Source organism: Planococcus citri, chromosome 4, assembly GCF_950023065.1.
Source record: "Planococcus citri chromosome 4, ihPlaCitr1.1, whole genome shotgun sequence".
In the NCBI taxonomy this organism is placed as follows: domain Eukaryota; kingdom Metazoa; phylum Arthropoda; class Insecta; order Hemiptera; family Pseudococcidae; genus Planococcus; species Planococcus citri.
The window spans coordinates 20,439,886-20,461,761 of record NC_088680.1 but is presented as its reverse complement, the minus strand read 5'-3'; the positions used below and the strand labels follow the sequence as shown (position 1 = coordinate 20,461,761).

At 31.8% G+C, this 21,876-nt stretch overlaps 1 protein-coding gene and 1 non-coding gene across 4 annotated transcripts in view; both read left to right on the top strand.

Annotated features, from left to right (window-relative positions):
• The window catches only part of LOC135845579 (calpain-1 catalytic subunit-like), a 131,958-nt gene that overhangs the window by 104,490 nt on the left and 5,592 nt on the right, over window positions 1–21,876 (top strand). For all 3 annotated transcript variants that reach the window (XM_065364224.1, XM_065364223.1, XM_065364225.1), the window contains 9 exons: window positions 1,828–1,968; window positions 2,060–2,237; window positions 2,325–2,566; window positions 5,271–5,443; window positions 5,806–6,008; window positions 12,218–12,375; window positions 12,866–12,935; window positions 13,117–13,213; window positions 13,340–13,467. In XM_065364224.1, coding sequence (XP_065220296.1) covers window positions 1,828–1,968; window positions 2,060–2,237; window positions 2,325–2,566; window positions 5,271–5,443; window positions 5,806–6,008; window positions 12,218–12,375; window positions 12,866–12,935; window positions 13,117–13,213; window positions 13,340–13,467 — 1,390 coding nt within the window. The remainder of the gene's footprint in view (window positions 1–1,827; window positions 1,969–2,059; window positions 2,238–2,324; window positions 2,567–5,270; window positions 5,444–5,805; window positions 6,009–12,217; window positions 12,376–12,865; window positions 12,936–13,116; window positions 13,214–13,339; window positions 13,468–21,876) is intronic.
• On the top strand, window positions 17,924–18,019 carry LOC135846117 (U6 spliceosomal RNA). The gene has a single exon (XR_010558895.1). It is a non-coding gene; the product is annotated as a U6 spliceosomal RNA (small nuclear RNA).

Sequence of the window (21,876 nt, the reverse complement as noted above, 5' to 3'; positions counted from 1 at the left end):
ATGAAAACGCAAAATCAGGAGAAATTATGAAAACCGATTTTTGTCCAAATTTAGCCCAAGTTGCATGAAATTTATTTTCAATTTGCGTTTGGTTTTTTTTTTAATTATCAGAAAGTGATGAAATTGTAGCAAAATTGAACGAGATTTACTTAAAAACAACGTTTAAACTCAATAAAATGGCTCAAAATTTATACAATATCGCAGAATTTGAGCAACATTTTGTGAAAAACCATAATAAAATTGATCAAATGTCATCCTCGTAGTTTTGAAAAAATTTGGCGAAAATTCGAACGTGATTCGGCTCCTAATAATATTGTTATGAAGCAAGAATCACAAGTTACATCTAAAAAAAATAATCCATAATCATGTATTTTTTTCAAGATTGCATCTTTTTTGTATGTATTACCAATGGTAAAAAATTTGGGAAAATTAAAAGAAAATTTGTGTTCCACAAATTAAGGAATCAACTTCCAAATTTGCAAATTTGCAAATTTTCAGCAACTTTTTGCAAATTCAACAATTATTGGTTGCTAAAGTTGTACCTAATAAAAAAGCACAATTCTTCCAAAATTGCGAATTTTTTTCATCATTTTCTTCAATTTTTTTGCCATAATGGTACAAAAAAAATACCGAAAATTTTTCTCAAATCATAAGTTTTATGAGAGCTTTTGCACTTCATCGCTTCACTCGAACCACGTATTTTTTTAAAATGTTTTTCAGGATTGAATTTTCTGGGGAATTGTTCAAGAACATTGAGATGGTTTTACAAAATCTTGAGTGAGGAACGAAATGAACATTTTGCAAATCATTGTTCTGAATTGTTTTTAATTCAAATAAGTAGCCCAAAAAAATCACAAGAACGTCCAACTCTGAATTTTAAAGACCTGAATGGAATTTCGTATTTTTTTGGTGGTGGGGGGGGGATGTACGAATAAGGTTAGAATTTGGCTGTCTGGATTAAAGCAGACCCTGATCATAATTCGAATGGTCCCCAACCCTGTGTGAGATGGTCTTTGTGCTCACTTTTGGCTTGAATAGATTTTCTTATTTCTTTTTTGTCCAGTTGATATTTGTCCAGTGTTTTGTTGGTGAGGAGGGGGGAGGAGAAGGGAGATGGGTTATTTTTCAAATTTTTTCCCAGTACATTTTGGCTGAAATACGAGTAATTTTTATTCATGTATTTGAATGATTTTCCATTGGTTTAAAAAATCCTTAATTAATGTGATTTTTCTAATTGAAAAATTTGCTTCCTTCTAAAAAATAATTTTCCAGATTTTTTTTCGGTCATTTTTTCGAACTAAAAAAAGAGTGGTTCATTTTTTTGTTTTGGTATTTCGGTGAAATATGATTATTGTGTATTTTTTTCAAGTTGATACCAAACAGATCTCCCTTTTTTTCTTGAAAAAATCTCAATTCCAAACCCATATCGTCGTATAGAAAAGTTTATAGAAATTGCTACAGTAGAACACAGTGGCCGAACATGCATATATCGTGGTACTGAGGCAAGGTTAATGGCAAGGACATTCCGATGTTTTCTTTATGAGCAGCGGTTGCAAAATATCTTGACCGTTGACTTTATCCATATCATTGTGTGATCGTGTTCTAACTACTCCAGAAACCAGATCTGTTTACATTTGTTTACATTTGAATGCAGCCTCGTTATATTATTATTCCGCTTCTTCTTCTCTTCTGTGTAGTGTGTTTTTTTCCTTCTTATTCATTTTTTAATAGTACCGGTTTAGCGCATAATGAATGCAACTTGGAGTCTGATTCATCGGTCGGATGCAGTTTTCACGTAATAAACGCACGCGCTTATGTGTGTTTCAGGTTTAGATTTTGGCATTTCGGCGAATGGAAGGAGATCCTCGTTGATGATAGATTACCAACGTATAAAGGCCATCTGATATTTACCCATCCGACTAATTCGACCGAATTTTGGGCGCCTTTGTTGGAAAAAGCTTACGCCAAGTGAGTCGATGTGCAATTTTGATTGATACGTTTCCGATTTCTCGAAAATGAGAACGTTTCAAACGATGTTTTTTTCTTTTGTAATGTGCAGATTTTATGGAAGTTATGAAAATCTGAGTCAAGGAGGAACAACTACCAGAGCCTTGCAAGACTTGACGGGCGGTATTGTTCAAAGCTTCGGTCTGAGTAATCAAGACCGATACCTTACTTATCAAGTTCTGAATAGTGCTGTTCCTCGATCCAGTCTGCTTATTGCTAGTATCAATGTGGTAAGTGTATCTTGTAAATTGGCTATCGATAATGGGAATTTAAGGGATTAGAATAGTTGTGAGATTTGATTTTGCTTCGTATTACAGAAAGATAACAAACGCCAGCTAAGATTGCGGAATGGATTGATGACCCAGCACACCTACAGTGTCACTGGTTTGGCCAGAGTACGGGGACCTACCGGAGAGACACCTTTAGTAAGGCTGAGAAATCCGTGCGGGAAAGGAGAATGGACTGGGGCGTGGAGCGAACGAAGCTGGGAATGGGATGGACTGTCAACCAGAGACAAAGAACTGCTCAGTATACGAGTTCGGAATGATGGCGAATTTTGGTAATTTTTTTTTGACTTATTGCGAGAAATTTTTTATATATAATTTCCTGATCTTTGCACCTCTCAGTATTTAAATTTTTTTATCTTGTATGTACTTCATTGGCTTTTTGACTTTTGAAAATTTTTTCATTTTTAAAGATTTCGAAATCATAGTTTTTTCTGATTTTTTTTTTTTCAAGTAAAATATTTTTATGTAAAAAAAGAGCATTTCTAGTCGCAAACTTACCCCTTTTTTTAAAGTTGAAAATGTTGAAAATTGACATGGTTTTGATGGAAATGGATTATTTTTATTAAGTAAATGAAATTTTATAACTGTCTACAATTCAGATTTTTGTTGGAATTTACATTCATGATTGAGGGTTAAAATAATGAATTTTTGTTACAAAATGTACCTACCGTTATTGTGAGAATTGTTCTAAAAGTGACCTGATTGATTTTTAAAAAGACAATTGGATTAGAAATTGACATTTTTTGTTCAGAAATTGAAATTTTGGCTAGTGAAAATTAATTAGCTTCGATCGTTCAAACCAAAAATAGCATGTTTGTTCAAAAATTGGCAGTTTTGTTCATAACTGACATGTTTTTCATTTTTCTACTCTTTTTTTTAATCAAAATTTTTCTTTTGAATTAATTTGTTGAAACCTGTCATTTTGTTCAAAATTGAAGTTCTTGTTTAAAAGTTTATAGTGTTGCTCAACAATTTGCATTTTCGTCAAGAATTTGTATGTTTGTTCCATTTACGTAGGTACCAATTTGTTTGTATTTTTGTTTTTTTTTTGTTTTATAAATTTGTGCCTTGTAGTTTGTACTGTACAAAAATTGATATTTTTCAATTTTTTGTCAAAAATTTAGCATTCTGTTCAAAATTTGGCATTTTCTTCAAAATTTTGTTTATTTCTGAACGAAAAATTTGAATTTTTTTCATTTAAAATTTAATTTTTTTATTCAATATTTGGCAATTTAAATTTTTGTTCAAAATTTGGCATTTTAAATTTTTGTTCGAAATTTGGCATTTTGAATTTTTGCTCAAAATTTGGCATTTTAAATTTTTGCTCAAAATTTGGCATTTTAAATTTTTGTTCAAAAATTTGGCATTTTGAATTTTTGTTTAAAATTTGACCTTTTAATCATTTGTTCAAAAGTTGATAACCTTTTGTACAAAATTTGGCATTTTGAATTTTTGTTCAAAATTTGGCATTTTGAATTTTTATTCAAAATTTGGCATTTTGAATTTTTATTCAAAATTTGGCATTCTGAATTTTTGTTTTTGTACAAATTTTGGCATTTTTGCTCATTTGACAATGTCTATTCAAAAAGTTTGAATTTTTTGTTCAAAGTTGGGTATTTTACTCTAATATGTATTTGACATTTTGAATTTTCTGTTCAATATTTGGCATTTAGAACTTTTTTTCGATATTGAAATTTGACATTTTGGATTTTTGTACAAAATTTGGCATTTTGAATTTTTGTTCAAAATTTAGCATTTTGAATTTTTGTTCAAAATTTGGCATTTTGAAATTTTTGTTCAAAATTTGACATTTTGAAATTTTTGTTTTTGTCCAAATTTTGGCATTTTGAATTTTTTTTCAAAATTTGGCATTTTGAATTTTGTTTTTGTACAAATTTTGGCATTTTAGCTCATGTCTATTCAAAAAGTTTGAATTTTTTGTTCAAAGTTAGGTATTTTGCTTTAATATTTGGCATTTTGAACTTTCTGTTCAAAATTTGACATTTTGAATTTTTGTTTAAAATTTGACCTTTTTTCAAAATTTTGCATTTTGATTTTTGTTTTTGTTCAGATTTTGGAATTTGGCAATTTTTATTCAAAAAATTTGAATTTTTTGTTCAAAGTTGGGTATTTTGCTTTAATATTTGGCATTTTGAATTTCTGTTCGAAATTTGGAATTTCTGTTCAAATAATGATGATTTCTATTTGAAAATTTGTACATCTTTGATTAAAAATTTGGTTCAAAATTGAGCATTTTCATTTTAAATTTGACCATTTGTTTCTAAATTTGACATTTTGCTTCAAAATATGGCATTTTGTCTCAAACTTGGCAACTTCTGTTGAAAAAATTTACATTTTTTTTCTTTCAAAATTTTATATTTTGCTTCAATATTTTGGCATTTTGAATTTTTGTTCTAATAGTGATGATTTCTATTTGAAAATTTGCTTATCGTTGGTTCAAAATTTCGTTCAAAACAGTTTTTTTATTTAAAATTTGGCATTTTTGTTCCTAAATTTGACATTTTGCTTCAAAATTTGGTAATTTCTATTCGAAAAAGTTGCCTTCTTTTTCGTTCAGCATTTGGTATTTTGCTTCAATATGTACTTGACATTTTGAATTTTTGTTCAAATAATGACGATTTCTATTTAAAAATTTGCATATTTATTTTTAAATTTTACATTTTTCTCCAAAATTTGGCATTTTTGTTAGAAATTGGTAAACCATCAGTTTGTTCAAAAACCTCCACTTTCTTCAGAACTCCAATTTTTTTCCTATTGGTTGTTTTTTCGAAAATCGGTAGTTTTGCTCGAACAGTGGTACCTATACGCTTGTTTAAAATTAGCATTTTTGTTCCAAATTGGTATTTTTGTCGAGAAATTAAAATTGTCGATTTATTCAAACTTGTGAGTTTTTAATCAAAAGTTGTAATTTATTTTATTTTATTAATTTGCATTTTTGTCTTACTAATTTTACAGGATGTCATTCGAAGATTTCGCTAAACATTTCACTCAGCTGGACATCGTACACGTGAGTCCGGACGACTGGATGACGGAGCCGGCATTACACTCGAAGCAGCCTTGGAGAGCGGTATTGGCCCGGCGAAGATGGCGAACAGGCTATAACGCCGGTGGAGGCCCCAGTCACACTGGTACGTGAATTAAATTTTTCTTCTTTCACGATAAAGATTAGAAAATGTACCCACATCCGCACCGCCAATTAGTGCCCAGGTGAGAGTTCGATACACGGAGAGCTCGAGGGGCATTTGCGAATAAGAAAAACGATCCAAAAAGGATACAAAATTCATACGAAAGAATAAGCACCGAAGTCTTTCACGTCATCGTAATCATCATCAGCATCATTGAATACGTATAAAAAGAGTATCGTTTTTCAATATCTCGTATACGGCGCGATGCGATGCGGTGTGGTGTGCGTAGGAGGTGTTGCTCTTTGTAGGTACGAGTATTCATCGTATTTGAGACTAAAAACCGCAGTAATACGATATTGTTTTAGAAACGACCGCAATGAATCCGCAATTCCATGTGGCGATTCCGCGTTCATCGAATAATAAGTGCCATGTCGTCGTATCAGTTACCCAGCATTACGAAACGCAGCCAGAAGCAAAAGTAAACAAACAACTGCACGCGATTGGATTCGCCGTCTACGAAATACCGCATTCAATGCCACGATTAACCAGACAGTTCGTCTCTGAAAATGTAATTAATTAGGTCTTCTTTTATCTCTTTCTTTCTTTCACTCTTCTTTTTTTGTAATCTTTCTGGACGCGCTTTTTTTTTTCTTTTTTAATCTTTCTTTTCTCCAGCAATGCTAACAATAGGACGACAGCTTATATCGCGTAGTACAATTGGCTCGTTGTTGACATCGAACCACAGATAGGGTCCGATTATCCGCGTAATTGTGTATTCGCTTTTTACTCCGCCCGTACATTGTGCGATTTATTTTTTCAAGGAAAAATGACGGAATCGGTTCTCTAATTAACGACGACGACGATGTGAAACCGCGAAATGTGTCGTGCGCTTTTTAACGGACGATTTAGTAGGTTTGAAAAAGCGTGATAAGGTGATTGCTGTCAAGGATTTTTATGACGATTTTTTTTTTATTTTATTACCGTGTACGTGGATTTAGATACGCCTACGGTTGCTACAGATGGACGAATTGGTGGGAAATTGTTGTAGGTGGTGAAAAGGAAGAAATTATGTTTCAGACCTCGGTTTTTTCATTGAGAAAAAAAAATGATAGAACTTTTCCAACTCTTTTTAATTTTTAATAATTTTTCGAAAAAAATCTTACTACATATTTTTCAAAAATTTGTTATGTTGAAAGAAGTTCTTTATTCATAGACTACAATTTCTTTTCATTAGCAAGAACTTTAAAGATGAAAATAAAATTAAAAATTGAAATGATAAAAATATATTTTCGACATTTGCTTGCTTGAAAAAAATCTTGGGATGTTGGAAGGCATTAGAAAAACGAAAAATCTGAGTATAAAATTTTGGCCTCCTCCTCCCCATCCCCTTTCTGAAAAATCCCAAGTGTTTAAAAATTGTCTTGTTAAAGTCCTGCTATTTTATAATGTTAAAAAAATGAAAAAAATTGATTGGTGGTAGGGGGGGGGAGGTTAAAAATTGTGGTGAAAAAGTAGTGATTTTCGGCCGACAAATTCCTGAAGACACCCTGGGTTCCAAAGTTAATTTTTGACCTTTCAAGGCGACCTGAGATTTCAGGAGAGAATTAAACTAGGTAATGCATAGTTTTTTGACCTACGAGAGTTGAATTGAAGGAATCATTTGCAATGGTTCAGTTTGCTCAAAAAAACTCAAAAATTGAAAATCGCCTTTTTAAAAAGTTTTTTTAAATTTCTTAAATTTTCAAAGGTTCAAAATTTATTATTTTTTTATTTAAAATCTGGCATTTTGTTTCTGAATTTGACATTTTTCGTTCAAAATTTGGTATTTTGTTTCAGTATTTGGCATTTTGAATTTCTTTTCAAAATTTGGCATTTTAAATTTCTGTTCAAAATTTGGCATTTAGAATTTCTGTTTAACATTTGAAGAGTGATATTCCAAAACTCGCTTTGTCCATTTTTATCAAAGTTGGGTTTTCAGCGGTACCTGGTAGATGAAGTATTAACTCACATTCCTACATCATCAACCCACCAAAATGAGGTGTTAAACTCACCTAAATAGCCAATTCAATAAAAATTTTTAAAAAAATAATGTTCCAAAACGCGCTTTGTCCATTTTTATTGAAATTTTTTTCAGCAGTATTTAGTGGATGAAATATATACCTACACTCCTACATCATAAATCCACCCAAATAAAGTGCTAAACTCGCCTAAAAAGCCAATTTACCCGTTTAAAAGGAAACTGTTTTTCCTCTCTCCTGAAAAGTTGTGAAAATGGATAAAGCGAGTTTGGAATATCACTCTTCATTTGGCATTTTGTTCAAAATTTGGCATTTTGCTCAAAATTTGGCATTGTTGCTCAAATTTTAAGTGACGATTTTTATTTGAAAATTTGAATATCTTTGTTCCAAAATTTGGTTCAAAACTTGGCATTTTTAAAATTTGGTATTTTGCTTCGTTTGACATTTTGCTTCAAAATTTGGCAATTTCTGTTTGAAAAATTTGATTTTAAATTTTTTTTCATTTAAAATTTGGTATTTTGCTTCAATATTTGGCATTTTGGATTTTTGTTCAAAATTTGACAATTTCTATTTAAAAAATTTGCATTTTGTTTTTGTTGTTCAAATTTTGGTGTTTTGCTTCAATATTCGGCATGTTGAATTTTTGTTCGAAATTTGACATTTTTGTTCGAATAGTGTCAATTTTTATTTGAAAATTTGAATACCTTTATTAGTTTAAAATTTAGGTCAAACCTTGAAATTTTGTAAATTTGGCAATTTCAATCTTGAAAAAATTGAATCATGGGCAGATTCAAATGGTCTAACCTTCTCTGAGTCAAAAACCCACTGTATACTTTTCACCAAAAAAAATAAGATTCCTCCAGATCTCATCCTCAACTTCAAAGGACACTCTTTAGAATTCAAAACCACAACTAAATTTCTTGGCTTAACTTTTGATAGAAAACTAAATTGGACTCCTCATTTTCTAAAAGTAAAATCAGATATCATGAAACGCCTAAATTTGTTGAAAATAATCAAAAACACCAAGTATAAACCATCTCGCAAACTCCTACTTCACTTGTATAAATCTCTAATTCGCAGTAAAATTGAGTATGGAAGCCCATGTTTTGCAAATATCTCAAATAAAACTTCAAATATCCTAAAAACAATTCAAAATTCAGCCCTAAGGATCTGTTTAGGAGCCCTCTATTCCTCTCCAATAGATAGCCTATATTGTGAAGCAGCAGAATTACCCCCAGATTTCAGAAGAACTCTCATAACAAACAAATTCATCTCAAATGCATCCACCAACCCTTCCCATCCACTCCAAAACTCAATTAACCCACCTAACCCCCAACATTTTGATCATATAGAAGGACCCATTTCTAATTTCATCACAATGTTGAATGATCTGCAAATCAATCCCAAAACTCTCATCCAAAAACCAATATTATACCCCCCTTGGCTTCTAAAACCTCCTCAAGTCAACCTACAGCTTATTAACTACCCAAAAAATAGCCACTCTCCATTAGTAATAAAACAGAACTATCTTGAACTTTTATCAGAATACAAAAAATTCAATCTTTGCTTTACAGATGGATCAAAAATACCAACACTTCACACAGGATATGCATACTCTATAAATGATAGAATTTCAAATTTTAAAATCCATAACTGTTCTTCAATCTACACTGCCGAACTCACAGCTATTTTCCACTGTCTCTGTGACATACTCACTTATGAATCAGAAAATAAGTCCTTCTTAATTCAAAGTGATTCCCTCAGCACACTAACTGCTATCCAAAATCTTTTTTCCGATCACCTTCTAATTCAAAATATTCATAAAACTCTATTTGACTTACAAAATTCAAACTTCTTCATACAGTTTATGTATGTACCCAGCCACGTTGGAATCTTAGGAAATGAAATTGTAGATATTAATGCAAAATCTGCCACCATCCTTTCTCCCCTTATATTTATCACAGCTGACGACCTCAAATCGATCTTCACCCAAAGCACACTCAAGAAATGGCAAAACTTTTGGTCCCTCCAAACCACAAACAAGCTCTTTCAACATAAAAAATTAGTCCATCCTTGGAAAAACCTCTCCCACTTAAACAGACTTGAAGAAATCATTATAACCAGACTGAGAATTGGCCACACAAAAATCACACATAACCACCTCTATGAAAAGGCCTCAAAACCCACATGTCAATTCTGCCTCTCAGAACTTATATCTGTCCAACACTTACTATTTCAATGTCCCTCCTTACATCAGCACAGACTGTCCCTACAAATAGATGAAAGATCCCTATTCATACCAGACGACCCTTCCGAAATTAAAAAATTCTTAGACCTAATTAAAAAACTTGACCTTACCAACTCGATTTAAATCTAATACGACGGGTGTAATAATCAAGTAATTACAAACACCCAAAAAAAAAAAAAAAAAAAAAAAAAAAAATTTGAAAAAATTGCATTTTTTTCAAAATTTGGTAAGTATTTTGCTTTAATAGTAATTGGCATTTTGAATTTTTAAATTTCGACGATTCCTATTTGAAAATTTGCATATTTTTAGTTCAAAATTTGGCATTTTTCTTCAAAATTTGACATTTTTCTTCAAAATTTTGCATTTTTTCTTCAAAATTTGGCATTTTGTTTCCAAATTTGGAATTTTGTTTCTTTTGACATTTTGCTTCAAAATTTGGCATTTTGTTTCAAACTCTGTCATTCTGTTCGACATTTTGAATTTTTGTTTAAAGCCAAAAATTCAAAAATGAACTAAAGCACCTGAAATTTCACATCCATTGGATCACTACAAATAAAGCATTTGAATTTTTAAAAATTCGCCCAAAATAGAAAAAATGAAAGTCAGTCTTTGAGAAGTTGCCTGGCAAAGGAACTTTTGTTTTTTGGGGGGCTTTTTCGCTTTTTCCTCTGCACATCTGATTTTTCTGCGGATTGAGATAATTCCCTTCATGGATAAGGATTTGTAAAAAAAAAACCGTATGTTTCCTCAAAGTAACTTGACAAATTTTTAAACCCCCCCCCCCCTCCCTCTTCATACATTTTCCTTTAATTGGCTTTGTAAACATAAACACATAATTATGTTACTGAGAACTACCTTTTTAAAAAAATGTTATTTTCGATTTTTTTTTCAAATTTCCAACGTAGAGGATTGTATGAGGGGAGAAGGGAGTTGGATGATGTGAGAAAATTAAGAGTTTTATCAGATCGTTTTGAAAAAACATAATTTTTTTTCTCTTTTTCTTCAAAGATGTAAAATTGGGATTCTTTTAAAACAGTTTTCTGCTCAATTGAAAATTTCAGTTTTTAAAGGGGGGGGGGGGGGTGAATGAATAAAACTCGAATTTTTTTCTTGTCTCTTTCTTAATCTGATGGACACTTACAAAATTGAAAATCTCTAAGAAGAAACAAGAAAAAAAAACATTTTGAATATTATATGAAAAATTCGTCTATGTATGTAATTGGAAATTTAGTTTCCTCTACCCCCATTTTCAAATTTTCAAACCGAATTTCTGATGGTTCAAGTCTTTTGGAGGCTCCGCACTTGAAATAAATTCGTCAATTTTTTTTCAAGAATGAATTCTATCGATGCTGATTTCAGTGATTTCTATCTTAAGCCCTTTTTATAAAAATTTTCCCAACTAAAAAAAATCAAAAAATCCACTGAAAGCTTCAGAACGTTCAGAATTGCCATCAATCGGTTTCAGAGATTTAGATTAGAAGCCATACTTCAAATTTGAGCTGTCTTCCTTGATTTAATAAAAATTACCTGTGATATTTTTCACAAATTTGATTTGAATTTAAAAAAATTTTATTTTGGAAAAATTATAGAAATGGAATTAATCCATAAGCTTGTGTAATATTTTGTAAGACTTGAAAAAAATGACTATCAATTTTTTCATTTTTCTGGCTTTTTGTCGATATTATTTTTCATTTCAGTGTCGAATTTTTCAATTTTTTTTTAATTTTTGGGGGAAAAATCTATGAATTTTTGAGCAGGTAGTATTTTTAAAAAAATAATTTTGAAAACTGCTTTGTTTTATTAAAAAAGTATTATCATTAGGTATTTAAAACAAATTTTTGAACCTTTTAGAAACAAAAACAAAAAAAATGTTTGTCAAGTAATCTTTTTTTTCTCTCTTTTTCAATGCCCCCCCCCCCCAACTTGACATTTATACTTATCATTTCTGTTTTTTTTTTTTTGGTAGGTATTTTCCTCTTTAACTCAAACCAAAAATGAAGCCGTATTCTTCTATCTTGCTCAATTTTTATCTACGGGGGCGTGTTCCCCTTCAGTATTTTATGCCAATTTTGAAAAATGCGAGAGGATCTCGTCGTTTGTTGGAGCATTAAAAGTGCTGAGTTGCAATATTCGCTCATTTTCTTGGATACAACCCCTCGTGCCTTTTCACTTGCCCAAATTCGAAAAAAAAAATCAAAAAATTATGAATGTGTATATGGTATGATTTATTGATTTTCACCGATTTGAAGGCTCTGAGATCGAATATTGCTCAGTTTTTTTTAATTCAATCCGTCAATGTACCTCACCTTTTTTTTTCAAAATAAAAAATAGAGAAGCTAGGAAATGTCAATATTGAAAAAATTATTTAAAAAAGAAACTCGATTTAATAATTTTTAATTTTTATTCAATAAAGCTGAATGATCTATTGACTTTCTGGACAATTTTTCCCTTATTTTTTTAAGCAAAAAACTTATGGTAACTTGCTAATTTCTCATTTTCATCCTGTTTCAGAAACCATTGGACGTAACGAACCATTCGGTCGCCCGAGAAGTGGTCACCTTTTTTACCTTACCAGCCGGCGATTATATTGTTGTACCGCAAACTAGCATTCCAAACTGTGATACTAAGTTCCTATTAAGAATACTGACCGACGAACAGAGTAACATTTGGTAATTCATCTTACGATAACATTTTTTCACGCCGAAACCGCCTCGTACTCGTACATAAACGTGTTTTAGTCGTTAGAGAATACGCGGGCGGGGGTGAAGAGGGATGCCAAGAATAAGATGTCAATCGACTCCTCCGTGAAATCGAAATATACCGCGGCCTATTAAAATCATTAATATTCAAAATAAGCGCCTACTACTCGGTAATATATGTTTGACGATGCCGCGGACGCCATCGCCATCGAAATTAGCATTTTATATTAGAAAAACCACATTACTACATAATGTCTATTCAATGTACGGTTGTACGCTAAAAAGCTTGAAAAAAAATCTACCTACGTGTATGGTAAATCTCCTTCTTCACCCTTAGATATTAAATCGTCTCGATGAAAGGGTATCTTACCTATAGATGAATAAATGCAGTAGTAGGTACCTTTTAATCTATAGGAATGAATTTTTTTTTACTATTTTTAATTATCGGTTTGTTGCGCAGGGAAGTAAACGAAGATAACATGTTGTTTCGGAACATTCCTGGAGAAATGTTAGAAGATAGTTTATTACTGGTGAGTGGTTTAGAATACTAAACAAAGATCAATAGATCTAAGTACTACACTTTCCTTTGAGGCTTATATCTTTATTTCCGGTTCGTGATCGTTAAGACTTGTTCTAGATACGTATTTTTTTTTTACTTCTCCTCCGCTTTATTTTTTAATTCACGAGACGCAAACGTTTTGTTGTTCGCAGCCCGATGGTAAACCTTTGCTTTCAAAATTATTACTTAAGTACCCACCGGAGATAGACGTTTTACAGTTACAGAAAATTATCAGAAGTCATTGGAAAGGTGGGTTGAGAAGTTTGTTGAGGTTGTGTTTACTTATGTATAAGTATATTTTTTTCTATAGTTTCAGGCAATTTATAGTGTGATTTTTTTTTCATCTGCGTGTGTGTGTTTTTTTTGCCCCTGTAGCTTGTTTATTAGGTCGACCTAGTCTGGAATTGTGTAAAACTCTTGTCATGTTGAGAGATATCAACATTAGCGGTAAAATAAACTTAGGCGATATACCAGTACTGATGCATATGTTGCAGTTTTGGAGGGTAAGTTTGATTGCATATTTTATTTGTGGTAATTTTAGATTTTCTAGTTATTATTTGGGTGCATTGAGTGGTATAATTATGCGTAAATGTTGCGAAAAGAAACGTGAAAATTTCTGAATGTTTTGATCATATATCGCCCTCCCCCAACGACAGTTCATTTGTCAAGTACCTACCTATTTTTTTTGAAATGCTCGATTTTTTTGCTTTAATTGCGAGTTAGACGAATTCTCATTAGGTATTTTCAAACATTTTAGATCATATTCTCCCCCCCCCCATGACTCGCTATGAGATTAAAATTATCATGTTTTTATATTTTTTGGGATTTAATATAAGTCAAACGAATTACGAATAGTCTTTGAAATGACAAAATATGCGAAAATAATTGAAACGAATGATTTTTAAAAAATTTTTGGCATTCAGTTCCTTTCAATTCCATTTACGTTAAGTCCTTCAATTTATGATCAAAAACATGATCAATCAGAGTGTCCATTCAAATCTGCAATTATATAAATAAATTTTTTAGAGTGTCTCGTAAAAGCCCATAAAATGAAAAAATCAAAACTTTGTTCAAAAAATTAGAAGAAGAACTTAAATACTTACTTCATACTTGCATATACAAAAAAAAATTCCCTTCCAGTTTCAAGTTATTTTTTCTATTTTTTCTTTCTTTATTTTTTGTGGGGGGGGGGGGGGGTATTTTTATGCAGTAAAAATGTGAAAAATAGGTCAAGAAAAAGCCATTATTTTTTGTCCGTAAATTTTGTTTGACATCCTGTTTTTGCAGTTTCAAAATTTTTTGGAACTGAAACTCCTCTCTCGAAGACCCAAAAATTCAGCGTGACAGCAAAACGTTTGAATTTGATAAACACAAGGGGAAATAATTGGATCTGATCAGGTCTGAAAAGGTCTAATCCACTCAAAACTCTGATCTGATTAGATCTGATCCAGACATTCTCCAAAACCAATTACTCAGATGTGAGCAGATCCGATAAGATCTGAGTTTCGATCGAATTACACTTTTGGGTACATTCAGACCAACTTGAATAGGTCTGATTGGATCAGATTTGTTCAGGCCTGATCATAATTTCAATAGGGCAGACCTTATTGAAACTGACCAGATCTGAATATATCAGATCAGAAATGTTCAGATCTGAATGATCTGATCATTCCAATAACGCAGACTTTATTGAATCTGATCAGATCTGAAAAGATTTTATCAGACCTGACTCATCAGGCCAGATCACATCAGATCTGATCAGGTCAAATCGAATTCATGATATGTGCTGATCTGATTAGATTTGGTCTGATCAGACCGATTCAGATCTGGTCAGATTCAATCAAATCTAAACACAATATGTGTATAATCCGATCAAAAAATCTGATCTGATTAGATATGGTCAGATGTAATTGGATCTGAGGAACGTTCGAATCTGATTAGATGTGATCTGGCATGATGAGTCAGGCTAGATCAGATTTGGTTAACGCTGATCAAACCTTCTAATCCAATCAAAACTTGCATCTGACTAAATCTGATCAGATCTGATCTGGTTTGATCAGGTCGATTCAGATTTAGTCAGATTCGATCAGATTTGAACGTATTTTTTGGATCTAATCAGATTTGATAACTGATCAGACCTGATCACATTTATTCAGATTTGGACTTTGGTCAACTCTATAATCAAACCTTCTAATCCAATCAAAACTTGCATTTGATCAAATCTGAACTGGTTTGATCAGGCCTGTTCAGATTTAGTCAGATTCAATCAGATTTGAACGTAATGTGCGGATCTAATCAGATTTGATCAGACCTGATCACATCTATTCAGATCTGGTCAACTAATCAGATTTTCTCCATTGAATCTTATCCGGCCTGCACGGGTCTGCTTCTATTAAAACTTTCATCTTACCACATCAGGGTCAAAAATCCATGGAATGTCCGAATCTGATCAGATTAGATCTGAGATCTCTCCTATATTGGAATCTGATCAAGTCTGAATAAATCTAATGCGATCAAAACTTGTTTCTGACCGAATCTGATCTGGTTTTATCAGACCTATTCAGGTCGGGTCAGACCATCGGATTTAATCAGGTTTGAACAGATATAATCCGATCAAAATTCTGATCTGATGAGGTCTGGTCAGACGAAATGCGCGAATCTGATCAGATCTATTCTGATGTGTCCAGATTCAGTAAGCTCATCCATATTGAATCTGATCAAGTCTGAGTAAATCTAATCCGTGACCAGATCTGATTATATGTGGTCTGGTCAAATTGGATTCATTAAATGTCCGGATCTGATCAGTTCATTATCCACTGGAAACTGGGAAATCTCCTCTTATTTTTTTTATCCAAAGTTGATTCGGTTACCAAAACTTCATCGGTTCAATGTTTTTATACCTGAGTAAGTTTTAAAAAATATACCTATTACAAAAATGAAATTAAAATTGAAACAAAAAAATGAAAATTAATTTGAATCAATACGATAGGGGAAATGAAAATAAAAATTGAATTAAGATAGCATTTTAATTTTAGTTCTAATTATTAAAAAAAAAAAATAAAAAGTAAGTATGTTAAGTACTATATGTACATGGTCATGTCTACTGGGAAACATGGTGGGATACGACCCCCTACGCATGCGCGTCTGAAGAGCGAAAGCTCTTTGGATCCTAGTCTGTGAGGTGTGAGCACTGTGAGCATGGCATTGGAATAGTTTTTCGAAGTTTGCTGAGCTACGAGGGCACGAGTAGTAAGAACGTAAATTCGTGATTTTTGGTACTAGGTGGTGGACCATTTTATGTGTCATTTGTCGAACTTTGTATATTATTTCCTTAATCATTTGAACTAACGCGTATAATAATTTGAACATTGCGAGTAAAATCGACTCTAATATTCGTTCCGAGTTTGTGACAATTCGTTGACGAATGATGCACTTTTTTTATGATCGTATTCTAATAAAAGTCGTGATCATTGATTCAGATTCTCGTTTATTCGCGTATTCGTTGAGTATTTGTGTTATGAAATAATTGAATGAGATGATGTTGTCGTGGAATCCTTAAAAGCGTAGATTCGGACTGTAACTCATTTATCAGAAGAAGAAATGATATCCAGTAGATGTACTAATTTGAGACAATAATCATCATTGGGTTTACCAATAATTCTATCACTACTCTATTTCTAGATATATTAGATAAATAAATAAAAACAGAAATTGAATCAAATTGATGATTAAAAATGGAAAATGAATAAAAATTTTAATGAAAGATACAATTTTGAATTCAAAATGAGTAAAGTTGAATAAATTTAGTGCATACCTAAAATGAAAATTGAATTGAGTTTGAAATGGAAATTTTGAATAAAGTTGAAATTAAAATAAAGTTTAAATACGTACCTACAAAGTAAAAATTCAAATGAAGTACTTAGTGATAAAATTTTGACTTTTAGTTTTAGTTTTTAAAAAATTAATATGAAATACATTGGATTAATAAATACAGACAAAAATGTAATCAAATTGACAATAAAAAGGAAGAAGTTTAATAAAAATCCTTATTTAACGTGAAATTTTTAAATTATACGGAATTAGTACCTTACGTACCTATATCTCTTTACCTGCATAAAAAAATTTCCGCTTGTTAGTATCGTTTGAAGTTAGAACTTTGATTCGAATACAAATTAAATCAAAGAATTGAATTGGTAGGCCTACGTGATAATTTAAAATCAAACAAAAATTAATTTAAAAATTAAACGAAAAATAAACATGAAATAAAATTATGTAATAATTGTATAAAATTTTATGAAAAATGAGAATCCGGATGAATTAATAAATTTAAACTGAATTCAAAATAATTCAACGTAAAATTTTTAAATTTATGGGCATATTTCCAATAAGTACATGGTACAGGGTGGACAGAAATATCGCGAACCCCAGAGAAAGTTTTTCATTAAAAATATTGAATGAATAAGTAATCATTGATGAAAAAATATCGTTAAAATAAAATATAAATAAATAAATAATAAAAACATAATATTATCAATCCAATTACAAATTCTAAAATCTCTCATCTGGCAATGATAATTGAAATTGATTTTGAAATGGAAAACTTGAATAAGTACAGTTGAAATTGAAATTAATTTCGTATTACCTACGTACCTACAAAGTAAAAATAAAATGTTGATTTTTACTTTTAATTTTCAAAAAATTAATATAACGTACATTAGATTAATAAATAAAGACAAAAATGGAACCAAATTGATGATAAAAATGGAAAAATTATATGAAAATCCTAATTCAACATGAAATTTTCAAATCAGAATTTAGTTGAATGGAATTACTTTACCTACCTATCAACATTTTCAATTTTGAAATTTTATTAAATACCCTGAAATAATACTTACTTGAATTTTTTTTAATTAATTGAAATAAAAAATATGATTTTCAATTAGCCTCTTCGGCGCGGCGGTACATACATATACCGAAATTGGAACAATGCAGAGAAGATTAAAATTTCCCCTGCGCTAGGATGATACGCAAAATCGTAAACCATTCCACATTTTTCACAAATGAAAATAAAATTAAAAATTAGCTTACTCAATTTTATTGGGTTTTATTTCAACAAATTTTTTATTTGGTTTACGAGTCTTCCTGTAATTTTTTAAAAATTCATTTTGATTTGATTTGTTTCAGTTAGTTTTTATTTGTTGAAGCTGGTTTTATTTTTATTTTTTCAATTTTAAAATTCATTGAATTGAATTTTGACCGTAAGGCACAAAATTCAAAAAACATTTAGAAAGCAAAATTGTTGGCGAATTTTTCAATTCAACCAACTTCAGGTCCTCCTTTCTGACAACCCTTCTCACACAGACGAAGTTATTAAATTTCTAATCTCAACAAAATTAGATAAAAAAATTTGAAATTGTACATGTGGGTAATTCTCAAAAAAAGGTAAAAATCGTGTACATGGCAAATTTCTCAAAGGTTTTAGCGTGAATTTTTTTTTTGTTTTTTTTGGTCCATTCAATGATCACCCCCCACACATTTCACATGTGGTATTGAGATGTTTAGCCCCTCCTTTCATTGGTGTTCATTTGATTTTATACCCCAAATGTCCTTCGACTTGGCTGTCACACGCCATGTTTTTGAAAATGAATGTTATAAAGTGTTATGAACTTCATTTTTTTTTGGAAAAATTGACACATTCTCATTATCATAGAACACGAAGGTCCATTATTGTGCAAATGGCAATTGCAATTAGTCCATCAGAAGCTCACATTTCATATTTGAAAACTGTCACACACTTTTTGTGCAAATTTTAGAACAATTTTCAATTATTTTTGGTAGCTTCCCAATCTAACATTTTTTTCTGGTGAATGGCTGCACTGGTTCACTGTTCTCATAGAAATTTTAAGAAATATTACCCCGCACCGTTTTTTTAAAAAACTACATTACAGCTCGTTCTGATCGTACTTATCTGTGAAGTTTTGACATTTCGCAAAATCTGTGTCCTTCGGCTTGCGTTTTTATTTACCCTAATGAACCCGCCAAAAACGATAATTGAGAAAGGGAAGTTATTCTACATGATAAGTAAACATTTATTACGTGTTTAAAATCAAATAATGTCCAGTAAGTAAGGCTAGAAACGAAAAAATGTTGAGATTGTCCTTCGGCTTGTGCAGTGTTCATTTGTCCTTCGACTTGGCCAAATTTCAGACAGCTGTACTTTTATCGCACTAGTCGACGTATTACACGATAGTATTAGCAAAATTTGACATTTTACCCCTCCCTACGCCTCACCACCACCTATACCAAAAAAATAAATCCATATTCGAACTCTGCGGCCTCAAAAACATTAATCGACATATACACGATAATATAAGCAAAATTCGACATTTTCTCCCTTCCCACGCCTCCCCCTCCACCTCTACAAAAAAAGTAACTCCAGATTCGAATTCTACGACCTCGAAAACATATCAATTGACATATTACACATCGATGAGGGTCGAATCCTAATTATCACCGTTTTAGGGGGGCCAGGGCCCACAGTGGGGGGATTGAATTGAGGCTAACACTAGAAAAGGGATCTGGGACACCTATACAAATGATTCCCACTTGAAATTTTCCAAAAAAATTATTTTTGTTTTTCAAAATTATGCACATAAAAATTGACCTTTTTTTTGAGAATTACCCATAATACATATGTACATAATTAACTTTATTTCCTGTATAACCTAATTTTAAGCTTTTCACTCATAAATACGAGCCTCTAGCCGATAAGTTGCTGTATATGGCTCATTAAATAAAATAAATAAATGAATAAATAAATAAGAGATGAAAATGAACCAAAAAAATTCATTTTAACTTGTCAACAATGCAATAATTTAGATAAGTTATGGATTGGATTGAAGTTTTCAGAAATGGATCATGATCGGAGAAAGTAAAAAGTAAATTAAGTAGCTCCGGTGTAAAGTATAAAATTGGTTATGGTTTGTCAAATGGAAATACAAATAGGAGTCAATTCGAATTTTAAAATTGTTTGGGTTTGATTTGGTAAACGAGGAAATTTAGGTATTCGGATTTAGTCCGGCATATGACAATAGGAGTAATTGCACCCCCCCCCCCCCCCGCCGATCCTCCGGGACAACATTTTTCTTAAAGGGGACATCCTAAGGAACATTTTAATGCAAAGTTGCCAAAAAAAAAGTTGGCCTTACTTACAAAATGGCGGCCATTTTGATTGACAGGTCAGCCGAAATCGCAGATTTTGCGTTTTAACATAGGACTTGCACAAACTCTTTCAAACTTTACAAAGGTAGATCGAAAGATCATGCAAAAATTTATCACCTGTCCAAATTTCAAGTGCTAAAGTGCGTTTTTTGATTTTTGGTGAATTTTTGAAAATCAAATTTAGGCCGAAAATGAGGGAAAAAAATCAAAATTTTACCAAATTGACCAAGAAAGCTGAAATTTGGGATATACCCTATTTTCGACATGCCAAATCGATTGGAAACGGTTTCAACCCGTTTAGAGCAGTTCTGGAGCCTCCAGCAGATTTTTGAAACTCGAAATTCCCACAAAATTCCATCAAATTGGAGTTGTAAAGCTAAAATTCATTCTAAAAACTAATTTCAATACGCTACGAAGTACTGCAGGTGAATTTCAAGTCGTTTTGGAGGCTCCAGCGACTTTTTGAAAATTCCTGAAACCTCCATCAGATTTTTGAATCTTTTAATTTTTCACAAAATTTCATCAAATGGAGATGGAAAGCTGAAATTTACTCTACACTCCAATTTTAACACCCTCGGAAGACGACTTTAGGCGGGTTCAAGTAATTTTAGGGCCACCAGCGACCTTTTTTGAAAATTACTGGAGCCTCTAGCAGATTTTTGGAACTTTAAATTTTCACAAAATTTCATCAAATGGCGATGGAAAGCTGAAATTTACTCCACACTTCAATTTTAACACCCTCTGAAGACGATTTCAGGCGGGTTCAAGTCATTTTAGGGCCTCCAGCGACTTTTTTGAAAATTACTGGAGCCTCCAGTAGATTTTTGAAACTTGAAATTTCCCCAACATTAATTTATCAAATGGAGTTTGCAAGCTGAAATTTACTTCGCAGACTACATGGTGGTTTCAAATGGTTTTGAAGCTTCCAGCTACTTTTAAGAAATTTCAATTTTCCAAAAAAACGTCATACAACCTTTCAAAAAGTTGCTGGAGGCTCCAAAAAGACTTGAAATTCACCAGCAGTCAACTTCGTAGCGTATTGAAATTAGTGTGCAGAATGAATTTCGACTCTCCATCTTGGTTTGATAACATTTTGGGGAAATTTCAAGTTTCAAAAATCTACTGGAGGCTCCAGTAATTTTCAAAAAAGTCGTTGAAGGCTCTAAAATGACTTGAGATCCACCAGAAGTCGTTTTCAGAGGGTGTTAAAATTGGAGTGTAGAGTAAATGTCAGCTTTTCATCTCTATTTGATGAAATTTTGTGAAAATTTAAAGTTTCAAAAATCTGCTGGAGGCTTCAGGAATTTTCAAAAAGTCGCTGGAGGCTCCAAAACAACTTAAAATTCACCTGCAGTACTTCGTAGCGTATTGAAACTAGTTTTTAGAATGAATTTTAGCTTTACAACTCCAATTTGATGGAATTTTGTGGGAATTTTGAGTTTCAAAATTCTGCTGGAGGCTCCAGAACTGCTCAAAACGGGTTGAAACCGTTTCCAATCGATTTGGCATGTTGAAAATAGGGTATATCCCAAATTTCAGCTTTCTTGGTCAATTTGGTAAAATTTTGATTTTTTCCCTCATTTTTGGCCTAAATTCGATTTTCAAAAATTCACCAAAAATCGAAAAACGCACTTTAGCACTTGAAATTTGGACAGGTGATAAATTTTTGCATGATCTTTCGATCTACCTTT